At 33.6% G+C, this 21,007-nt stretch overlaps 1 protein-coding gene across 4 annotated transcripts; it reads left to right on the top strand.

Moving 5' to 3' along the window:
* The first annotated feature begins 55 nt into the window (after positions 1 to 55).
* Positions 56 to 20,442, top strand: LOC128162722 (POU domain, class 6, transcription factor 1-like). 4 transcript variants are annotated; one of them, XM_052826009.1, is made up of 10 exons: positions 56 to 481; positions 6,144 to 6,488; positions 11,040 to 11,250; positions 11,343 to 11,417; positions 11,766 to 11,924; positions 12,873 to 13,003; positions 14,316 to 14,556; positions 15,089 to 15,266; positions 15,682 to 15,902; positions 16,358 to 20,442. In XM_052826009.1, the coding sequence occupies exons 2-10, from the start codon at positions 6,387 to 6,389 to the stop codon at positions 16,480 to 16,482; spliced, it is 1,443 nt and encodes a 480-aa protein (XP_052681969.1). In that variant the 5' UTR covers positions 56 to 481; positions 6,144 to 6,386; the 3' UTR covers positions 16,483 to 20,442. The 4 variants fall into 4 exon arrangements, with proteins under 4 accessions (XP_052681969.1, XP_052681971.1, XP_052681970.1 ...); XM_052826011.1 differs by lacking the exon at positions 56 to 481 and adding an exon at positions 5,468 to 5,877; XM_052826010.1 differs by lacking the exon at positions 56 to 481 and adding an exon at positions 5,468 to 5,966.
* The last annotated feature ends 565 nt before the right edge of the window (positions 20,443 to 21,007 follow it).

The following is a 21,007-nucleotide window of genomic DNA, read 5'->3' as shown; positions in this document are numbered from 1 at the left end:
ACTCTTTTGTTTTGTGTATAAATCTCATCAGGGGAGAACTGAGTGAACAGGGTGGAATGGGATTAAATATATTTTGTAATGTCATTTTCAATTGTAAATGTTACTTATAAGAATAACCAAATTTAATTTTAAATGCAACTTTAAACTGTAGTCAAGTTTTAAATAATTCAGCGAAAGGCTTTGTCTGTTGCCCTCTATTTCCCGCAAAAGTAAAAGCACCGCTTGTAGGAATATGACGTAATTCGGGGAAATTTGATAGCCGAGGATAGAGTTGTTTCCAAATTTAGCATCAAGACCGAAAACTGGGACTACTTTTTTCGGGTCAGCACAGTACGAAGTCGTTGTAATATTTATGTAGAGACGACTCATTAGCATAATTTATAATAGATACGTTTTCCCGGCATAAATTAATGATTATATTTGCAAATGTCAAAATAATTGAACCGTCGGAGATGAAGATTACGAAGTGTTTGTCAAAAAGGTAGGTCAATTTTAGTGATGTGTAAAAATATCCACGGTAGGTAATTTTGCGATGGAAAAAGATGCATTTTCATATATTATGAAAAAATATTAGCATAATTTATAAGTACGGATAATATATTAAGTATATATTTACTCATAAGAATTGATACAAACATATATTGTATGTTTTCTTTGTTTGGACCGAAATCGGCGGAAAAAAATCGATTGTTTTTGTCTGTGATTTTTCAAAGATGGCTGGATGCGAAGTTGGTTGCTGATGCTGAAACACCGGCGATTTTAGAAAAAAAAATCTCCATAATGTTAGGCGATGGTGATAAATCGCGTGGCATTTCCTGGAAAATAAGAAAATATTATCATAATATATAGACCTCTCCTCCTCATAAGATAATTTATTATTGGGAGTCATGATTAATATATTTTGATCATGTTGATATATGATATTGGTCTTGTGCCAATTAGATATAGGACCATTGAAATTTTTGTTTCCAAATTCTCTCAAATATAAGCTAGAAACCTTCATCATTCATAACATTTTTTTATTCATTACAATGAAAATATATTGTAGCTTTTTTTAAAGATTTCTTTTGATGTATTTTTTTATTTGTTTTTTTTTTTTGGTATATACATATTGTGGTAAATTGAATAAATGGGTGGCATTAACAGTCAGATTTCTGAATATTTATATAGGAATTTTAAATTGAACATTTCATCCTTTGCACATCAGATTATCTATATATAAATTCTGTAAAATTCAAGTTTAGCTGTCACCATTTATTTGATTGTCAATTTATATTTGAAAACAATTAAGTTTGTAATCATGGTAATGTATATTTAAGTACCGTACATTAAATGCATGAAAGTATACCTTGCAGTTATAGTGGTCACCAATTCTAAGTTTTGCTGTTTTGGCTGAATCTGGAGTACGTCAAAATTCAACAAAAAAGTTATAGATTTGAAACAGGTCCCATGCCTTTCTATATATAGCCTGTTACTGTTCTGTCACTTTCTAATGATTAAATGCAAAAATACACATATCTTTGAAAATATAACTGAAATCAACATTATCAATGTCCTGATTTTTTCATTGTCATTTGAGATGACATTTCTTTTTTGCTTGAGATATTGACGAGAACATTTACCGGTAATTTAACAGATTGTAACATGTGTAGCAGGAAGGGAGAAATATTTACGGACCAGACCGGGATTTTAACCCATAGCAAGGCCCCCTGAATCTCTAGTCAGGTGCTCTACCAAATTACTAACTGAGCTATCTGGTGCTGATATTCAAATCGGTCTGATCATCACATTGCCCCTCTGCAAATGACCATCGCCCTTGAAGATACATCCCCAGGTTCTTTCCTTTGGCATGAGTTTACCTGTCAGTTCCAGCGGTTAGCACAGCACCAAATGTGTAACAGAATGGGAGAAATAGCAAAACAAACCAGACCTAGATTTTAACCTAGGCCCCCTAAATCTCTAGTCAGGTGCTCTACTGAGCTATCTGGGCCAGGCTTCAAATCCTGGTCTGGTCCATTATTATTTCTCCCATTCTGTTACACATGAAAGGGGATCACTGCCCGTATTCTCTTGCAGACCCATACCTGAGATAGAATGGGATAGCCCAGATTGCTGCAAATATTTACAAGTGCAGACTTACATGTATGCACTGTGCCTGCATTTATATATACAGGGACAATGTTGGAAGTCTGCACACATGCGCAATCTCAACAGATACAAGACACTTAATGAAACACATGGATCAGTGGTCATTGATGTAAGATCAGTTACCCAAAGTTTGCTGGTTCAAACCCCACAGTGGTCACTTGGACAAGTTGGTGTTGTGTGTTTTGTCCTCAGACAGGGCAGTTTACTTACATTTTCTCAGTCCAACCAACTGGAATTGGTTACCGCCTTATGCTGGGGGTTAACCTGTGATAGACTGGTGTCCCATCCAGGGAGAGTCAATCACTGAATCCGCAAAGAACCACGGAAACCGGAGATACGCACTGGCACTCTGCCCCTTGATGGCTAGGGAAAGGATTTAACTTAAAGCAATATGAGCTGTATTTTTTAGAATTTTATTTTGGTGCAAAAACCTGCTAGTATGATAAGTCTGTCTGTAACTTAAACTTTTATGATAAATAAGATTTGAAAAAATCATTAATTTCTGTCAGGAGAAAGATTTCACTTATAAGGAATATATAGCAGATCAATTTTTGTACAGGACGACAATAATTAAATTTTGCTCCAATTAAGGCTTCTTAATGTGTTTTCCCACAAAAAACGGAGCTAACAAAAATTTTAAAACCATGATATTTTTTGTCATTTTAGTAGAAAATAACATTTTCTTCCAAAAAAATTTCACATGAAAATTGCAGCTCATATTGCTTTAACCAACACCAAAACAAGCAGGGATGACTGCACACTAAGCATCATAGGTGGCAATGATAATCAAGAGCTGGGATGACCACGCACTCTTTCATACCTGTCAGGTTTAACCCTTGACAATATGACTAACTACATATAAGATAGCTGCTTGCTTCAAGATTTCTTACAGAAATAGTGGTCCATACAAAACTCTGGATTGACTTGAAATTGACCCAACAAAGGGAAATAACTTTGGTCAATGTGAAAGTTGAATAAACATATATTCAAACAAAAATATGAATCTTCAGCAAGTTGTGTGTATAAGTTTCACAAATCAGCTCAGACTGGTGATGTGTTCCTGGATGTGTACAGTTTTTAAAACAGAAAATATGGCAATTCATTTAAACAAAGGTGCCAGTCACAAACAAACTTGAGATATGCTGGCAGGTATTCACTGATTTACAAAGTCTGACCAATAAATTTTTAAATTACATGCATATACTTTTCTCTTAAAATTTCAGTGTTATCACTGGCAACATACTGTTGAATTTAAATCTAATCAAAATCAAAATCATTTTAATTGGAGGGGCGGGGGCAAATTTTTGGTGGATTGTTGGTTATTTGATTATTCTTTTGGAGATGTAATTTTGTGGATGCGTCAGTTTTCAGATTCAGTTTGAAAGATAACTCTCTCTTAATTTGTTTTCTTCGAGGATGTCAATTAATTCATGGGGGAGGGCTATCCACGAATACCACGAAAATTGAGCTACTTTAAATTTTTATGATTTCACAGAGCTCTAGTATTCCTCTAAAAAAATCTGTTTACAGGATGTAGGAGCAACATCATCTGCTGAATTTATTTGGTGATAAAGTGGAACCTCTGTATCCCAGAACCTTGTAATCTGACATTTGATGTATATTGACCAATCCCTGCAGTTGTAGAAATATTTCATTATCTTAAAAATACATCTTGCATCTCCATCACGAAAGCAAAAAAGTATTGCATCCTATTACAAATTTTAGAATCATGGATCTTTTTCAGAGCTTCATATGATCAATTACGTAGTTGTGTGCCATTGCAAAGATTGGATGCAATATAGAAGAAAATATTGAAAATGTCAGATTTGGAAATATATTTTGCACTATTTTTGGAATTAATCAAACGTAGGTTTATCAGTTATAAATTATTAGATTTACGGTACACCAGTTTGTGTTGTGACTATTGTAAACAGAAATTTCTACTGAAGTCTGGTATAGTACCCAGATTGTACTCAATATGTATGATGAATGCCTGGAAGTCTCTTGCTATCTGTTGCCATAGTAACCAGTGATTCATTTCAAACCGAGACTGAATTATTGAAGAGGAAAAAGAACAGAGAGATCGAGAGAGAGACCTGAAAAAACCTTGTCTCATAATAATAAAAATTGCGGAAGCACAGTCTGTGAGTCCCCTTTGTGTGGCCTGATTAGTAATTTCTGCATAATATTGGTAGGAATAATCAATACGAAGCTGTGTCTCAGGAGATTTATAGAGCTGGGGTGTATTAGTATTGAAAAGCATCCCAATCAATACCATTACTGGAGCTCATTTGGTGTGGGGACCTTTAAGGGGGAATTGTAGTATAAAAGGGGGTCAGCTAAGGGGTACTCAGATAAAAAGCATTAGGTTGTTGCAGATGAATTAAAAAAAAGGGTTATGATTTAACAAAAAAATATGGGGTTAAATAAATTGGATCTTGAAAAATTATGTTTATTAATTGGAACATAATTATGATAATGTTGGACTAACAGAGAGAATTGCTAGCAGTGGTTATTGTTCTTGACGCTAATTATCATTGTGGGTATTTATACATTTCAGGTGTCAAGATTCCTTTTATAGATAGCGGGTTGTGCAATCATTGATTTTAGGTACTCTATTCTGGCTCTGTACTATATCCACTCATTAACTTTTGTCGTATAAGGACGGGGAATAGAAACCAAGTCAGTATTTTTTCTAGACTATCTATCTTAGCAAAGGAGTACAGAAACGGGGGTAAAAGAAGCAAATTAATGGAGACGGAGAGTTAAAAGGAAGAGGCTTAATTTTCTCCTCAAGTCTCTTATTCGGTAGTTAAGGATTCAGGAATATTGCAACATGATTAAATGCAGCAATTTATGTCTCTCCTCCAAGAGAGATCAATAATTCAGAATATTTGCACAATGCCAGCAGTCCCGACACTAATTACGAACTGATTGTCTAATTTATGTACATTTATGAAGCCTGGATGAGTTTTCCGATCAAAGAAAAAGCAATGAAAATGCATTCCACGACAAAAAATCAATAGCACAGGGTTTTTGATTTGAGCTGGATATGAGGAATTTTACTTGATTCATCACACAGACCTAGGCTTGCTGTAGGATAATTGCAGGTTTCCATTAGACAGTTGTTGCTTTGAAGATGGTAGAGAATATGGGGATTCTCCTGGTGCCATATAATTTTGTCTTATGATAATTAATACTCATGTAATAAATGTCGTATTTGAATGCTACCAATATTAAAGGAAAGATTTATTCAGCATAGTTTATCACCAGATATATATATTCCTTGACAAAAGTAATAAAATTTATATTTTTATGATAATAAATACTCTTTCATATTTGATAGACAAAAATGTAACAAATTCTGAAGCTTCTCTTTTTGATAAGCTTTCTCTTTCTTTCTCTCACTCTCTGTATATGTTGTAGTCGAGATATCTATATCACATTGAGACAAATATAGACTTGAACAGATTTGAAATATATAAATGTTTACTATAATAGCTCCTTAAATACCACCTAAAGTGACAAGACATTCATCTCTCTCTCTCTCTCTCTCTCTCTCTCTCTCTGTCCCTCTCTCTCTCTCTCTCTCTCTCTGGGAATAGACTATAATGTTATTCAGCTGGTCCAATAGAACGCGGGCTGGATTTCTGAGGCAGCAGTGCTGTGCCACAGTGTCATTATAATTCTGATGTATGCTGGACTAACCCGTCATCTCATCATAATATCGTAATCAGCGACTACTTATTACAATTCAATGCTTAATGAGGACTCAGAATTCTGAATTAATTAAAAGTTTTCGTGAACTTTTTTAAGGGGTATTCTTGCAATTATTTTTATTGGATATTGATAATTTTTTTTTCATCTTTTTCCAAGGACTAATAGTTGTAGATTTTGGAAAGAGTTTTTGTTTTTGTGTTTTTTGTTGAGTTTTTCAAAACCTTTGATTTTTTGAAATTTAAAAAAAAATTAATATTTTTTTTATACCTTTGTAGATTAAATGGGCTGTGAAGCATACACAATTTGGATTTTCCATGTGATGAAGAAGGAGAAGTTTTAGTGCAAATTTTAAATTTCGAAAAAACTTCAACTTGGTGCTAGAAAAACAGACCCAGTGAACGGACAGACAGGTGGACAGTGACGCAGGGAGGTCGGCGTGTGTGTGATCAGAGGTCGTAACCGTGGCGCCCGTAGTGGTAGTCCCCCCCGAGGATTCCCTATCTTACCGGGGAGACAGCATGGATGGGGACTCCAATGATGAAGGGACCGTGACCGAGTCACTCAACGGGGAGACCAAACCCGACCCCGCAAAGCTGGCTCAGACCGCCATCATCAAACAGGTCAGTTACCGCTCCAACACTTCTGTAGCTCAGGGTCCCCCCATAACAACTTCTGTCCCTCCCTCCCATTCTCTCAAAAATATAAGTCTTCACAGTTTGATTCAGTTAAATTCCCAAGCTCCATCAAAAGTATCTAAAACATGAAAACTCCTCTATTTCTTTTGTGAATTTCTGCTTGGTGAAAGTGCCTCTTCCCTGACAAGCACTCGTGTGCTGTAAGAGTGAGTCCATCTGTGAAGCTCACTGCCACCACAGGTGAGGTATTATTTATGTGATGTATGTACATTGTTTAGCATTTTCTAAACAGGTGTGCAAGGTAGCTCATTAGAAAAATCTATGTTAATATTGGAGCCGACTGGGCATTATCATCCTATTAACATCATCATACACACACTCACACTTTCTCTCTCTTCCGAAGATACTCAAAGGATTACAAGGTGCAAACTGGGGACATCAAATCTTATCTCACTACTAAGTACAGAACATATATACCCTGTATAGTGTGTAACTATGACGGCTCTTTTGCTGGCTTTATTATGTATATATAAATTAAGATATTGATGTGGACCATTTAAAATGAAAATGAAATGAAAATAATTGAGACTCTGTAATGAGATGGGTGATTATGTTCTGATAAATTTGGTATATAAATGTGGACTGGGATGTTCATATTGTGTGTGCTAAGATGGCCGATCATCCGAATGTGGCATTTGTCTGTGGATATTACAGTCGGATGGAGAGGAACCGCAGCATAGAATTCACTGCCAGGTATTTACAATGTTCAGTATACTGTCAGTATAGGAATGTTGCAGGATATTTCCATGCTTCCTGTACTTCTTCTTCTGCCAAGTTATTTCACAAACATCAGCAAAGTAATGTTATTTGAGATTTTTTGGGAAATTCATAATTTTAAAGTTTTTTTTCTTGTTACAAATCTGTACTCTGTAATAATAACATGATTAATGTAATGTTATAAATATTTCTTAACATACTTAATAGGCTTGTGTTTTTCTTAATTTTATCATGCTTGCTTTTAAACGTTGATGGGATTTTCAATATTATTTCATTCGAATAAAAGGATTTGGGTTTACCGTTTAACAGTGGTTTCAGTTTGAATGTTCTTTGATATGATTTGGTTGAATTAGAGTGGAAAAGTTCTTATTCCCAATTATTTACAAATTTTTCCCTGATAACCAACGTGGCAGTGAGGTGCTATATATATATTATTGTAAAGTAGGAAACATGCTGTAAATTCATTTATTCAAATTCTAAGAAGAAATGAATGAATAATTTTAAAGAATCACTTTACTGCAGTTTTGCATGTATTTCCCATTCAACCCAACAATGTGTAAAGAATTCACCACCTTTTGTTACTTGGATCAGGGTTATTAGAATTTAAATAACTTGTTAAATTTTGGGAATACTGAGAAAAGTATATATAAACATGCCAACACGTAAAAGTTTTTGTTTATTGTGTTTTGGCATCAACTTTATTTTTGTTGTCAAAACAGAACAGGAACTTATTGCAAGTTCTTTGCAATGTTTTAACACTGTCATCAAGTCATATGATATATGAACTGTAGAGTATGATTCAAAATATAATTGAAGTTTGTTACCATATTGTCTTATCTTTATCAACAATATCCAAGTTGATATGGTGAATAACATTTTTTTGAAAGATTTAAATATTTTTGTTTTTAAAAAAAAATCATGATTTTGAGAATTTAGAAGTCCATTCAATTTGAAGCTGATGTTTTAAGTTGTGTAGTTTGGACCTGGATTCAGATGATTCTTCATTATTTGAAGTATGTGGATAATTCTTGATGGTTGATAAATGAGCTGTATTAGTTTTGCAATGTTCTGAGTTTTGTGTATAGAGACCCTGCAGACAGATTGTTTTAGGAGATTCCAGTGCAGGATCGGATATATTGATTCCACGACTCAGACATTCAGAATTCCTCCAGCTTTTCCATGAAATAAAATCAATACCATCTTCGGTCACACACTCCCGGATGATACAGATGTCTTACTGAGATTGCATTCCTTTACACTCCCACTGTAGCACTTGTGTACTGGCTTTCTGCTATAACTCCTTGTCCACATTAAAAAATTGTTTGTTTTGCCACTTTCCAACCGATTGACAACAGAAGTATATACCAAACTCTTAAGTTATTTTTATTTACAAACTTCAGCTTTTATATTTTTACAGTTCAATTTTCCATTGAAGTCTTGCACAACATAGCAAGAGGAAGTAATGTCCCCTGCCCATCAAACTCAAGTCTGAATACTTAAAACATTCCTTAGTTGAAGAGGACAAATACAAATTAAATGTATTTTTATATAAACTTTAAGTTTCCTCCAATCACTTGACATATTAATTAATTGAATTCAATTTGAATTAAACACATTTGTCTGATTTTTTGTTGGACTGAAAAATTATCCCAATATTTTAGCTTTTATTTCGTTTTATCAATAAGGGGAAGCTAATACTGTGTAATAGTCTCGGACATTCAGAAATTATTGCAGCAAACATAATTCATGATATAATTTGCTATAGACATAGTTTTGTGAGAGACAGATACATGTATATAGCACATGCAGTAAGTCAAGGAAAGGAAATTTGTACCAATTTCTTCACTGGTACCAAGTCCTGTGTTAAACAATAGTTTTCAGCTTTTTCCCAATTTATGTTTAGATGCTTTAGAACACAGTAGTATAAAATAAAGTTGTAAAGTTTAAAAAAAAATTTAACACCTCTCTCTCTCTCTCTCTCTCTCTCTCTCTCTCTCAAGCATTAGGTTCAAATGCATGCTGTCTATGATTACCAATGTACAATTACTTGTTCTTTGACCAAAGTGTGCCATAAGATCGATTCTAATTAATCAGCCCCTCTACTCTCTAGATTCTGATCGTGCTTAATCCATCTTTCAGTTTAGATCCATATCAGAAAATGACATGAATCTTGAGCTTTCTAAAGAATAATTTCGAAACAAAGCATTTTGACATAATAATCAATAAGAGTACTTTAAAAGGCAGGAACAGGATTGCATTGCTTTGAATGCATGTCTCATAGATTGCAAACACATAGAAAGGGGGAGGAAAAGTGAGAAGGGTAGCCCAGCGGCTTTGTCCGACTTTTATAAAAATTAATTCTAACATTCATATGCAGGAAAGCGCATTACAAATTGATTTAAAAATGATCAGGACAAAGTTATAATGTTTGGTTAGCTGATAAACATTATAAATATTAGGGGGGAGGGGGTGTTTTTCAAGAAAAGGGGGAAAACATGATTTTACGAAAGTTGATTGTGACATTTTCAATTTGCTTCATATTGAACACCTTATGTTTGTTAACATATTAACAGAGACAATTGTCAGAAGTACATATTTATTATAGTTTAATTATAGGTAGTATATTTTCAATACAACTTTACAAACAGCATAGCAGCAGTCCAGCAGCTTTTGTCTGACACCTATAAATACCTTCTGATTTTATCTAGTGACATTTACAACATGTTTATTTGAGGGGATTTTTCATAGGTGGAATAGTTTTAAGGTCAGACGACACGTTCCTCGAGAATCTTTTTTGTATCTCCTCGTAATAAAGAGTTCCAATAAAAAATATTAATTATATAATTATTTTAAAATGATTAAAATTTAATTGAATGTGGTTATGTGTCTAGATGGCCGAGTGGTTAGAACAGTGGCCGCTCACTCCCAGAAGCATATAGGTTCTAGAGGTCGTGAGTTCAAAGCCCCGACCCGGCCGAGATAGAGTTCCATTATAGTGAATTTTACTATGCTGTATATGAATTTATTTTTATATCAGCAATTCAAGTGTATTTTCAAGAAGGTTATATAGGAAATTGCATGCTCTAGTATTTTGCAGAAATGCCTGGTAAGGTACCCTATATTTTTGAAAGAAAGCTTGTCAAAGTAGTAGTAAACCATTAACAAATTCCTGGAAAAAGTTATCTAAAATTGAGGAACGTGTCGTCTGACCTTAATACAACTTTACCATGTTTACAAGAAGGCAATGACTCTTATGATGGAACCCCTAAATGTCAAAACAAAATGTTATCAGTATCAATCAACTCCCCCCCCCCCCCAAAAAAAAAAAAAAAAAAAAGAAAAGAAAAAAGTTGGCCATTGTATTATGAATATATCATTATAATCAAATGGGGATATTTATTCATTTTAAGAATAAAAATTGTTGATTTCAAAAATAGTTTTATATGTTCCAATATTCCAAGTATCCTTGATTGTAAAAGAAAGATTGAAATTCTAGTTTCATTATTGAAGTTTGTGAAAATATTTTTCATACAAATTTACATCAAATTTGCAGAAACTAAATTTGATCAAACAGTTAACATGATGAATTTGAAATTCTTACATTTATTGAGGTAAGAATTAATAAGTGATATTAAATCATGTCCTATTCTTAAGATGATGTGCAGTGTTGTCGGTTTATTAACGTGGAAGAAAAGAAATTATCTATTTTTTTATAATACTTCTGACAAGCAGTGATGTTAACCTCTTTCTGATTTCCAGGATGTCATGCTCTCGGCAACCAGCACCCAATCGCCATTGGCAACGGTATCCAGCGTGTTCACCATGCCTAACATCTCCATGCCGACCGTATCACTGGCCAACAGTGGGAGCCTCGGGGGGCTGACTGACCATCTGTTTATGTCCCACATCCCAGCGGACCCTCCCAATGCCCACAGTAACTCTGTCACTGACACCCATACCGACAAATCAGGTACATGAAATTTTGCATTTCAAAAAAAAAAAATTAATAAAAAATTCAATTCATATATTTTCACATTTTAATGAGATGATTTTGTCTTTTAGGTTTGGGGTCATTAGCCAGTCCTTCACAATTGTTTGGACAACCCCAGGTGGCAGCACCACAGTTCTTCCTCACAGGTCAGGGGTCAAGGTCATTTTGTATGTAGCCAGAGTTTAATTACTCCTTTATAAGCAGAATACATTCTTTCAGTTTGACCAATAGATGAAAAAATTTGCATCAAATTCAAACTAGCATTTGATAGATTTAAAAATCATCTGCAAATGCAGAGGTTATATTGAAAAGTTTTCCATTTTATATATAATTATTATCTAACCTCATTACGATGAAATCATAGTTTTCTTCTTCTGAGTACCAGTAGAAGCGGTTTGCAAATTTAGTTATATCATCCTAATCTTCTTGTTTGATCAAATTGAAGTCATTCATTGATAAAATTTATAAAAATCCCCCTACTCTGTACCCCTCAGGTAATGGGGCCCAGCAGTTCATTAGTATTCCCGTCTCCTTAGGAGGGGGTGGAAACCACCAGATTCAACTGCTGACCACTTCTAATGGACAGATCATCGCCACAAACCTCGGCGGAATCCCTGGCCTAACTCAACCACTCAACTTAAACCTCAACTCTGGTAAGTGCTATGAGTCTTGTAAGGTGTTGTGGGGGAGGGGGGGGGATGCTCATTTTGGGCAAGTCTTGGAAGAGTTGAAAAAAGCTCAATTTTGACTTGATATATTTGTTGTATATGTGAACTATCTTGTTACTTTCTTAAATAATTTTAAATCTACATTAATTTCATTAATCTGATTCAACTTTGCTGGATTTTGGTTTTACAAATCTTACTAAACATTCATTGTTATGTTTTATATTTTGTTGCTTTAAATTTGAAGTTTTGATTATAGGTCAAATTTCAGTTTGGGTAAGCTTTATAAGTTGAACTTTTGTGCAGGAGTTCCAATTTGATATTAATAAATTAAATCTGAAATTCTCACAAATTTATCATTATGCTTTGATTTCTTACACATGAAAAATTTAGTCCATCAGCTATTTTCTTATAGATTTTTTTTGTGTTTTCAACTATTGATTGTTTAATACTAAAATCAATTCATCTGTTATGATCAATAGATAGAAAAAAATGACATGCTACTGTTTCATTGCATTTAATTGTAAAAAAAAAAAATGATTAACTCTATGAACATTCTGAACTTTGTCTTTCATTATATAACACAACTTTTGTCTTTTTCTAACTGTAATAAAGTCAACCTCCTTGTATAGATATCCTCACATATAACTATTTATATCTGACTTGACAAAATGATACAAAATAAAAATGAAAGAATATCATTATGATCTTTGGGGTGAGAGCATTTTCTCTGTTGGTTTTTTAGGGGAATTTTTCTCATTAAAATGAAATAATATAGTATAGAAAGATTAAATGAATGAAATACATGTATGTAATCCAATTTATTAAAAACTTTCTTATACATTGATTGCTATTGTCATTCATCAGATTTTGCAGAGTTTTGTGTATACATCTGTGATGTTTATCACTGTCAGTACTTTTGTACTTTGATTACAGGATCTAACCAAGCACACAGTAGCACCACCCCCAGCAGTAGTACCTCCAGTCTTGGACTGACCAACCTTCCCCAACTGCTGACCGCTGCTGCCGCCGGGGCCCAGGGCCAAATCCTGGCGGTCGGCCCTCAGGTCAGGGCCTTTTAAATTCAGCCCTCAAGAGCCTAATATGATATGGGATTGAATTGCTTGTTTTATTTTATACCTAATTCTTTGTTCAAAGTTAAAATTCATTTTCATGATATATAAAAACATTGCATACACAGATAGAAAAATGAAAAATCAAATGCTAGTGCAAATTAGATACATTGGATTGAATTGCTCTTCTTGTTTCATAAATCAAGTTTATGATATGAAAAATAAGTCTTGCATACATAGAAAAGAGAAACAGCAAATGCTTTATTAATGCAATTGCAAATTAAATATTGTTGACAAACTTGGATGTTGGATAGATAGACATATATAAGTCTCAGTAAATACCACAATTCCTTATAAAACATGAGGAATATCCTGTAATCCTGCTATTATTATTATGACAGTAGATAAGAATATGAAACTACAATCAAAGTTTTGCATTTGCTATATTTTATATCAATGCAACAGGGATAGACAATAACTTTTCAATGTACTTGCTTATGATCTCAAACTCTGACGTGTCCAAATCTGACAATTGTAGCCAGAAAATCAGAAAACTGACATCACCATATTTTTTAAATTTTATTTAAATGACTGAAACAAAATGTGATGACTGAATACTTTCTGCTTGGTACGCTGAGTTAAAACATGAATGGATCATTTTTGGCTTACAGTGCATACCATCCCGGTGTCCATTTCAATTATACATGTAAAATCAGGCAACTGATTTTTCAATCCCTGTACAATTTGATATAACAGCAAAATGGAAGAACTAGGCACTGAGCTTAATGAAAGAATCTAGAGTAGATTGATTGGTCAGACTTTTTAACTCATCTGATTTTTGGTTCAGTTAAAGAGTCCCTTAGCCTGTCATCAATTTGATATAACAGCGTAATGAAAGAACCAAGCACTGGGCATAAAATAAGGAGTAGATTGATTGCTCAGAACTTATATCTGATTGAAGATGTTTTTTGTTTTAAGAGTCCTTAACCCTGGAACAATACATGATAGTTTTTCCTGATATATGATATAACAGCATAATGGAAGAACTTAACACTTATAATAGAATAAAAAATCTAGAGTTGATTGATTGGTCAGAATTTTTAACTCTTCTGATTTTTGGTTGAGTTTAAGAGTCCCGAAGCCTGAAACAATGTGATAGTAATTGGAAGAATTAAGCTCTGAGCATAAAATAAGGAATAGATTGATTGCTCAGAATTCATTACTGAAGATGTTTTTTGGTTTAAGAGTCCATAAGCCTGGAACAATATATGAGAGTTTTTCTGTACATGTGGGTTTTCCTTTACAGGTCCTGAACCAGCTGTCTCTGTCCCACAACACCACATCCAGTTCTTCCTCCCACAATTCCCAGTCACTGACCAACGGACACCTCTCCCAGGCCACCACCCAGCAGACCGCTGCCCAATCAGCCGTGCAGTCCGCCGTACAGTCGGCTATCCGTAATGCCCAGTCCGCCAAAATCAACAACCAGTCATCCGTGTCGACTCTGTCTGAGGGCCTGCCCCCAAGTGTCAGCCAGCTCTTACCTAGTATGTGTATATAATATCATATACTGTGGAATCATCATTGTTTTTATGGGGGACCAATGTTCGGGGCTTTTGTTGTGGGAACCCCTTGACCATGATGTCAAGAACGTATGTACAAGCATTTGACTATTTATTATTTATTTACAAAATAGAACTTGCTACCAACGAAATTATGTTCCTCCGAAACTAGGAAAATTTTGAATACTGTTGAACCGTGGCCCCCCCCCCCCCCGCCTGAATAAAAATGATTCCACAGTAATGTTAAGAACTCAAATGAATAAAGTAGACAAGTCCATGAAAGCAGGACTATGTTGAGGACTTTCAATGTAAAAATTAAATCGGGTTGAAAAAAAAATCATAGAAATGAAATATTACCCAGTACATGTCTAATAGTTCCTAAAAACAGTAATAGAAAGAAGAAGATGAAAAATTCCCAGAAAAATTGAAATTCTTCAAAGAATAGCAATCATATCATCTGCCATTGAATCCTCTTCAATGAACTGTAAAATCCAATTTTGGAAACCTTTGTTTTCAGATACAGTTGGAAACTCCACAGAAAGCACAACAGTGGACGGAATCAACTTAGATGAAATTAAAGAGTTCGCCAAACAGTTCAAGATTCGACGGTTATCGCTCGGACTCACCCAGACACAAGTGGGTCAAGCTCTCAGTGCCACAGAGGGGCCGGCCTATAGTCAGTCCGCAATCTGCAGGTAAGTCAGTATCACCTGTACTCATTGGGTAACTAATTAAAGGTAAGTCAGTATTACCTACAGTCAAATTTGCAAGTAAGTCAATTGAATTTTACCTGTGCTCACTGGGCAAGTTTTTATAGGTAAGTCAGTATTACCTACAGTCAAATCTGCAGGTAAGTCAATTGAATTTTACCTGTGCTCACTAGGTAAGTTATTATAGGTAAGTCAGTTTTGACCTACTTCAGGTCAAATGCTGTGTGCTGATCAATTGACATTTTGAAAAGGGAAATAACTTAAAATTAAAATTCATATTTTGAAAGTTTTGGCATAAGAAAATGAAGTTCTCTTGGTTTTTAAAAAAAAAATATTTTGCCTTGTTATCTATCACTGATGTCTCACCCTGATCTTCACAAACAATCTCCTCAATTTTCAGGTTTGAGAAGTTGGACATCACCCCTAAGAGTGCTCAGAAGATTAAGCCAGTGTTGGAACGCTGGATGCAGGAGGCAGAAGAGAGATACAAGAACGGGATCCAGAATCTCACCGATTTCATCGGCAGCGAACCGTCCAAAAAACGCAAGCGACGAACCTCATTCACACCGCAGGCACTCGAAGTTCTGAATAATTTCTTTGAAAGAAATACTCATCCATCAGGTAAGTAAAAATTGATTATACATCTGTATTAACTTAGTCTAAAAGAAATAAAATAAGGATTACTAAGTTCTTGAAAAGAGTTTAAATGATTCATGTTTTTTAATGATTTCACTCAGGGCAATAACTATTTAGTGTTCAATTAACCACAAGCTTGGTTCAGCTTCAATTGTTAGGTGAGAGGGAGGGGATTTTAGATTGGAGAGATTAGTGTTTGTTGGCGAGATGTGATTAAAAAATTAGAAAAACGCTTTTGTGGGAGAGGAGGCCTTTGAATACTTTGGAATAGTTTTATCTGGAAAAGAAGGGTGTTTAAAATTTGGGAACAATGATTTTGAGAGGGATCTGGGGAAAGTGTATGTGAGAGAGGGTAAAAATTTTTGTGATTTTGAAATGCATTATAGTGTTTGGTTGAGGGAGATGGTTTTAGGATTAAGTTATGCACGTTTGTATTACAGGTGCCGAGATGACAGAATTATCTGACAAACTGAACTACGACCGAGAGGTAATAAGGGTCTGGTTCTGTAATAAAAGACAGGCGTTAAAAAACACCATCAAAAAACTCAAGCAGGAGACCCCCTAGACTCACGCCAGTGGGAAAGGAAGACCGGGTTTATCTATCTAATTCATCACCAAAAAAAGAGGCACATTGCTATAAAATAAGGATTCACATTGACTGAAAAAATGGAGACCTTTCTCCTATTTAATTCATCACCAGAAAGAGGCACATTGCTATAAAATAAGGATTCACATTGACTGAAAAAATGGAGACCTTTCTCCTATTTAATTCATCACCAGAAAGAGGCACAGTGCAATAAAATAAGGACTTGCATTAACTGAAAAAAGACCTGAAATCTAATTCATCACTAAATCAATGACCAGTGCAATAAAATAAGAACTCATATTAGCTGTGAAGGAGGCCCCTATCATAATCAAGGCCCAGTGCATGGAAAAACAAAATAACTTGCCATTGACTGTTAAGATGACCTCTAATCTGTCAAGTTCATCACCGAAATAAGGGCCAATATAAGGTTAAGAAATCTGACTCCAATATTGAGTGGTGTCTTAGATCATCGAAGATTAGCACGCACTGGAATCAACTGAAGTAGGGAACCTACAATCCATTCTATATTGTTCACCTACTACACCAAAAAGTGAATATCCATTATATGTAGAGGCAGGGAAACTCATCTTGGTTCAGAGCGAAGGGGGTGGGGGGGGGGGGGGGGTTACAAAGTGAAATTTTGACCATCCAGATAACGAGGTTTGTTTGGGTCATAGGGGAGATTTTATATATTATGTGTTCAAGTCTGGCATGCTTGCTTTTTTACAACAATCACTTTATATTCATGTATACACTATACATATGTATTTCTTTCAATAATTTTGTGAAGAAGGAAGGTGGGGAAATTTGTCCATAAAAATTAATTCAGAGTAATCATAAACTTAATGTTAGTTTACAGGAAGTCTGAACAGTGAAGTTGATTAGTGAACAAAAATGTAGAACTGTGAACTGCTTCTCTTTAGGATAATATCAGTAGAGATTTGATTTATGATCAAACAATTTTATTTATATGTGCAAATGAGTACGAAGAGAGGTGGACATGTAATTTAGATATTATGATATATATATATATATATATATATATAAACATCACTATTGTGAGCTATACCTGAGTTTATTGTTCCGGCTATAGCATGCCAGGCTGTTAGACAAGTGTTGTGCAATATTATACACGCTACTGTAGAACAACTTTTATTTGCTTGTGACAACTTTTCCAAGATTTCGGATTTCAAATTTTCAGAGCCCCACAGTCGCAAATGTGAATATTTCTTGCCATGAACCCATCCCTGGCTAATGAATTTAATAACGATACCTGTATGGCTAAAGCCTAATCACCAAAAAAAAAAAATGCTGCGAGCTAGTTTATCCCTGTTTAACCATGATATAAAGTTGTCGCAAATAAAAGTTGGTATACAGTATACGATACGCTTTTATATTATGATCATGATACTGTATATACGGTAATTTTCATGATAATCTAATATTTGCTTTTTTTTTCGCAATCTCATATAAGTCGCAAATAATTGTGATATAATACACAGAAAAAATATCCCACATCATTTTCTACAAGAAACTTTTTAAATGGCAAAAAATGACTGAAACAGATTAAAGCTGTTATAGATTTCCCTCATTTTTGCAAATTTTGTGACATGTGAAAAAAAAACCCCAAAACGGATATATGGTATATATATAAGTACAAGCTGTTTGTGTTTTGTTTGAGAATTGGCCTTTTATTATTGTTCTGATATTTTTGTAAACATGTATAACTAGAATTTTTTATAGACAGAAACAAGAAACAAGAAGACTTACATTACGGACCCTCTATATTGAATAATCATACAAAATATATATATGGATAAACTCTTAAACTGCATACCATTCCTATTTAGAAAGTATACCATTCACATAAAGTATTATATTCAAACTTAATCACTATCCTTAAGAAAACTTACAATCAGTGTAACATAATCATGATATTTATAGAAAAAATATTTAAAATCAATCTAAAATAAATAAAAAAAAAATTATTTTCCTTTGATACACTTGTGTATGTTGGGCAGTGAAAAAAGTTCAAGCTATAATCAGAATAATTATTATATTCAAACTTAATCAATATATTTAAGAAAACTCACAATCAACGTTAACAGAACACAATCTTCTTGAAATCTGTAAATGTTAATTAATAATTGATCAGGCACAGTTGCCAATGGCAGTTCTTCATTAAAAACCATGAATTATATATATAGATTTTGTTTCAGCTTAGATTACATGCTGATGGCATTGTACCAAAGTTAGACACATATGTAATAAAACAAAAAATTGTTGATCAGAAAAGACCAAAGTGTTCATTCTAAATCTCTAGATATTGTACATATGATATATACATGTATATATGTATGCCATACATGGCATTTTTATTAATGTTCTATTATTTAATGTCATGTTAGATACGTTTTTTGTTTTACACTGTATGAAGCACATCCATGTTTTTTTTTATTTATAAATCATTTATATTGTATGATATTTATTAAGTATTGATTAATATTTATGAGGTATTAATATTTATAAATCTATGTTATTGTATGTGTTAAATTTGTTGTACATCATATAATCTTAATTTTTGAGTTTTGTATTCAGTTTCAGTATATAGGTGCACAAAGAGTATTTACTAAGTGACGTGTTTAAGGTGGAGCTTCTTGTCTATGGGACATTACTCTTATTTGCAACAAGTTGTAAAAGGTTGTCATGAAGGGACATTACTCTTGTGTTATTAGTGTTTATATTTTTTTCCACTTTCAATGTAAATAATGCTTCTTGTTTCGAAGATTAAGCGATGTTGTAATTAATGTAGATAACCAATATTATTTTTGGGGTACAAGTATATGAGAAATGTGTTTTGCATCTTTACTTAAGACACCTTTTACAACGTGTCTTCTTAAGTAAAGCAGACAGCTTATTGTCCCGTTTGTGTGGTTTTTTTTAAAATTTTGTTTTATCATTTCATCACTGTTTTGTGTATTTTTATTTTATTTGAGGCAGCTAGCATCAGAAGAGCATTTTTTTAATATGTTGGATTATGTCCATTCTGACACTGACACTCTTCTAAAATATACTTCATTGTGTACAAGTGTTATTATATTCACTATGATATTTCATTTAAGCAACTTTTAATCAACCAAAATTATTTATATTCTAAATTGGTGTTCCACAAATATTTTCTGTTGAACATCAGGCCTCGGGGCCATAAAAGTTAGACGAGCTCATTTTTGATCTCAGTCTCACTTTAACAAAAGAAATGTATAGTGGAAAAGTGAGACTGAGATCAAAATTGAGCTCATCCAAGTTTTATGGCCCCTGGGCCTGATCGGTATCTTCATGATCTTACATTTTGTAAACTCTGAACATTCGGACAGAAATCCAAGCAAAATGATTCCCTGTTGAGAAATAAGTATCATAAAATAATGTTTTTTAGATTTTAATTAAGGAGGCTGGATGGTCAGCTAAGTACCCGAACATTTTAATATTATATTTTAAGCCATAAACTATTACTTGGTAAATAAAAAATCCTAACATTTTGATTTTAACATTTGAAAATTTTCCCACATCTTTGTTTAAAGGAGGTAAATATACAGTGTAACCTAAAAATGGTCACCATCATCCAACCCTCTTAAAGCAAGATTAAATCAACAATAATGTCAGGTTGGACAGACTTCAGATTATTTTGTGTGTATGTAATGACTGTTGGTCTGTCTATGTGTCTCTTAGAAAAACCAAGCCTATGTAATTAATTACTGTCAACCTTTTATGCTTACATGTTGTGTCATTTCCCAGCGTGTGGGTAAGACTATTAAGGTTTTAGATAGCTTTTAACTTGAATTGGTAGAAGTTGAATGGTCCTTCATGACTTTACTTTCATTTTTAAAATTTTACTTATTTTGATACATGTGTTTTGATTTCTTTTCATATTTAATTGTCATTGTCTGATGATTAGAGTGCTTACAATGTACATAATGGTCATGGACTAACCAGGCTAAAATCTACACTTAAGACTTTTTATGATAAACTTACAGGAATTTTGACAGTTTCAGTGATATTAGAACTATGGTTCACGTTTTACGTATGTCCCAATGATTTTTACCTTTAAGTGCAATGTTGGACAGAAAACAAAGGCATTTTCTGTAAACTGAATTATATATTGGATGTCTGGGTTTTTTTAATTTGTGTGTGTATTGTATGAGTCGATGTTGACCTTTCTGCTTTATTATATTACCATGGTTACCATGGTAGTTCTTTGAATTTTACATTTTTTTATCATTATTATTATTATGGTGCTATAACTGTTATGACATTAGTTTTACAGATTTTTTTGTGTACTATTATTATTTTCTATTGTCAATAAATGTGATTTGTTTTTACTTATGGATTTTTTTTTTCTTGTGTATACAAGGTACAGTATCAGTCATATTTTGCCCTGTTTTAGAGTAATTTTTAAAGATATCACAAAAAAATGGAAATATAACATTTATCTACACAAGAATATTCA

Source organism: Crassostrea angulata, chromosome 9 (genome assembly GCF_025612915.1).
Source record: "Crassostrea angulata isolate pt1a10 chromosome 9, ASM2561291v2, whole genome shotgun sequence".
NCBI lineage: Eukaryota > Metazoa > Mollusca > Bivalvia > Ostreida > Ostreidae > Magallana > Magallana angulata.
Note: the sequence above shows the minus strand (reverse complement) of the source record. Positions and strands in the feature narration are given on the sequence as shown.

Bases quoted from the DNA above. Each gene is read 5' to 3' on its own strand.
- LOC128162722 (XM_052826009.1), top strand. From the start codon at position 6,387: ATGGATGGGGACTCCAATGATGAAGGGACCGTGACCGAGTCACTCAAC. The intron at 14,557-15,088 runs GTATGTGTATAT...CTTTGTTTTCAG, and splicing joins TGTCAGCCAGCTCTTACCTA to ATACAGTTGGAAACTCCACA. The intron at 15,267-15,681 runs GTAAGTCAGTAT...CTCAATTTTCAG, and splicing joins AGTCAGTCCGCAATCTGCAG to GTTTGAGAAGTTGGACATCA.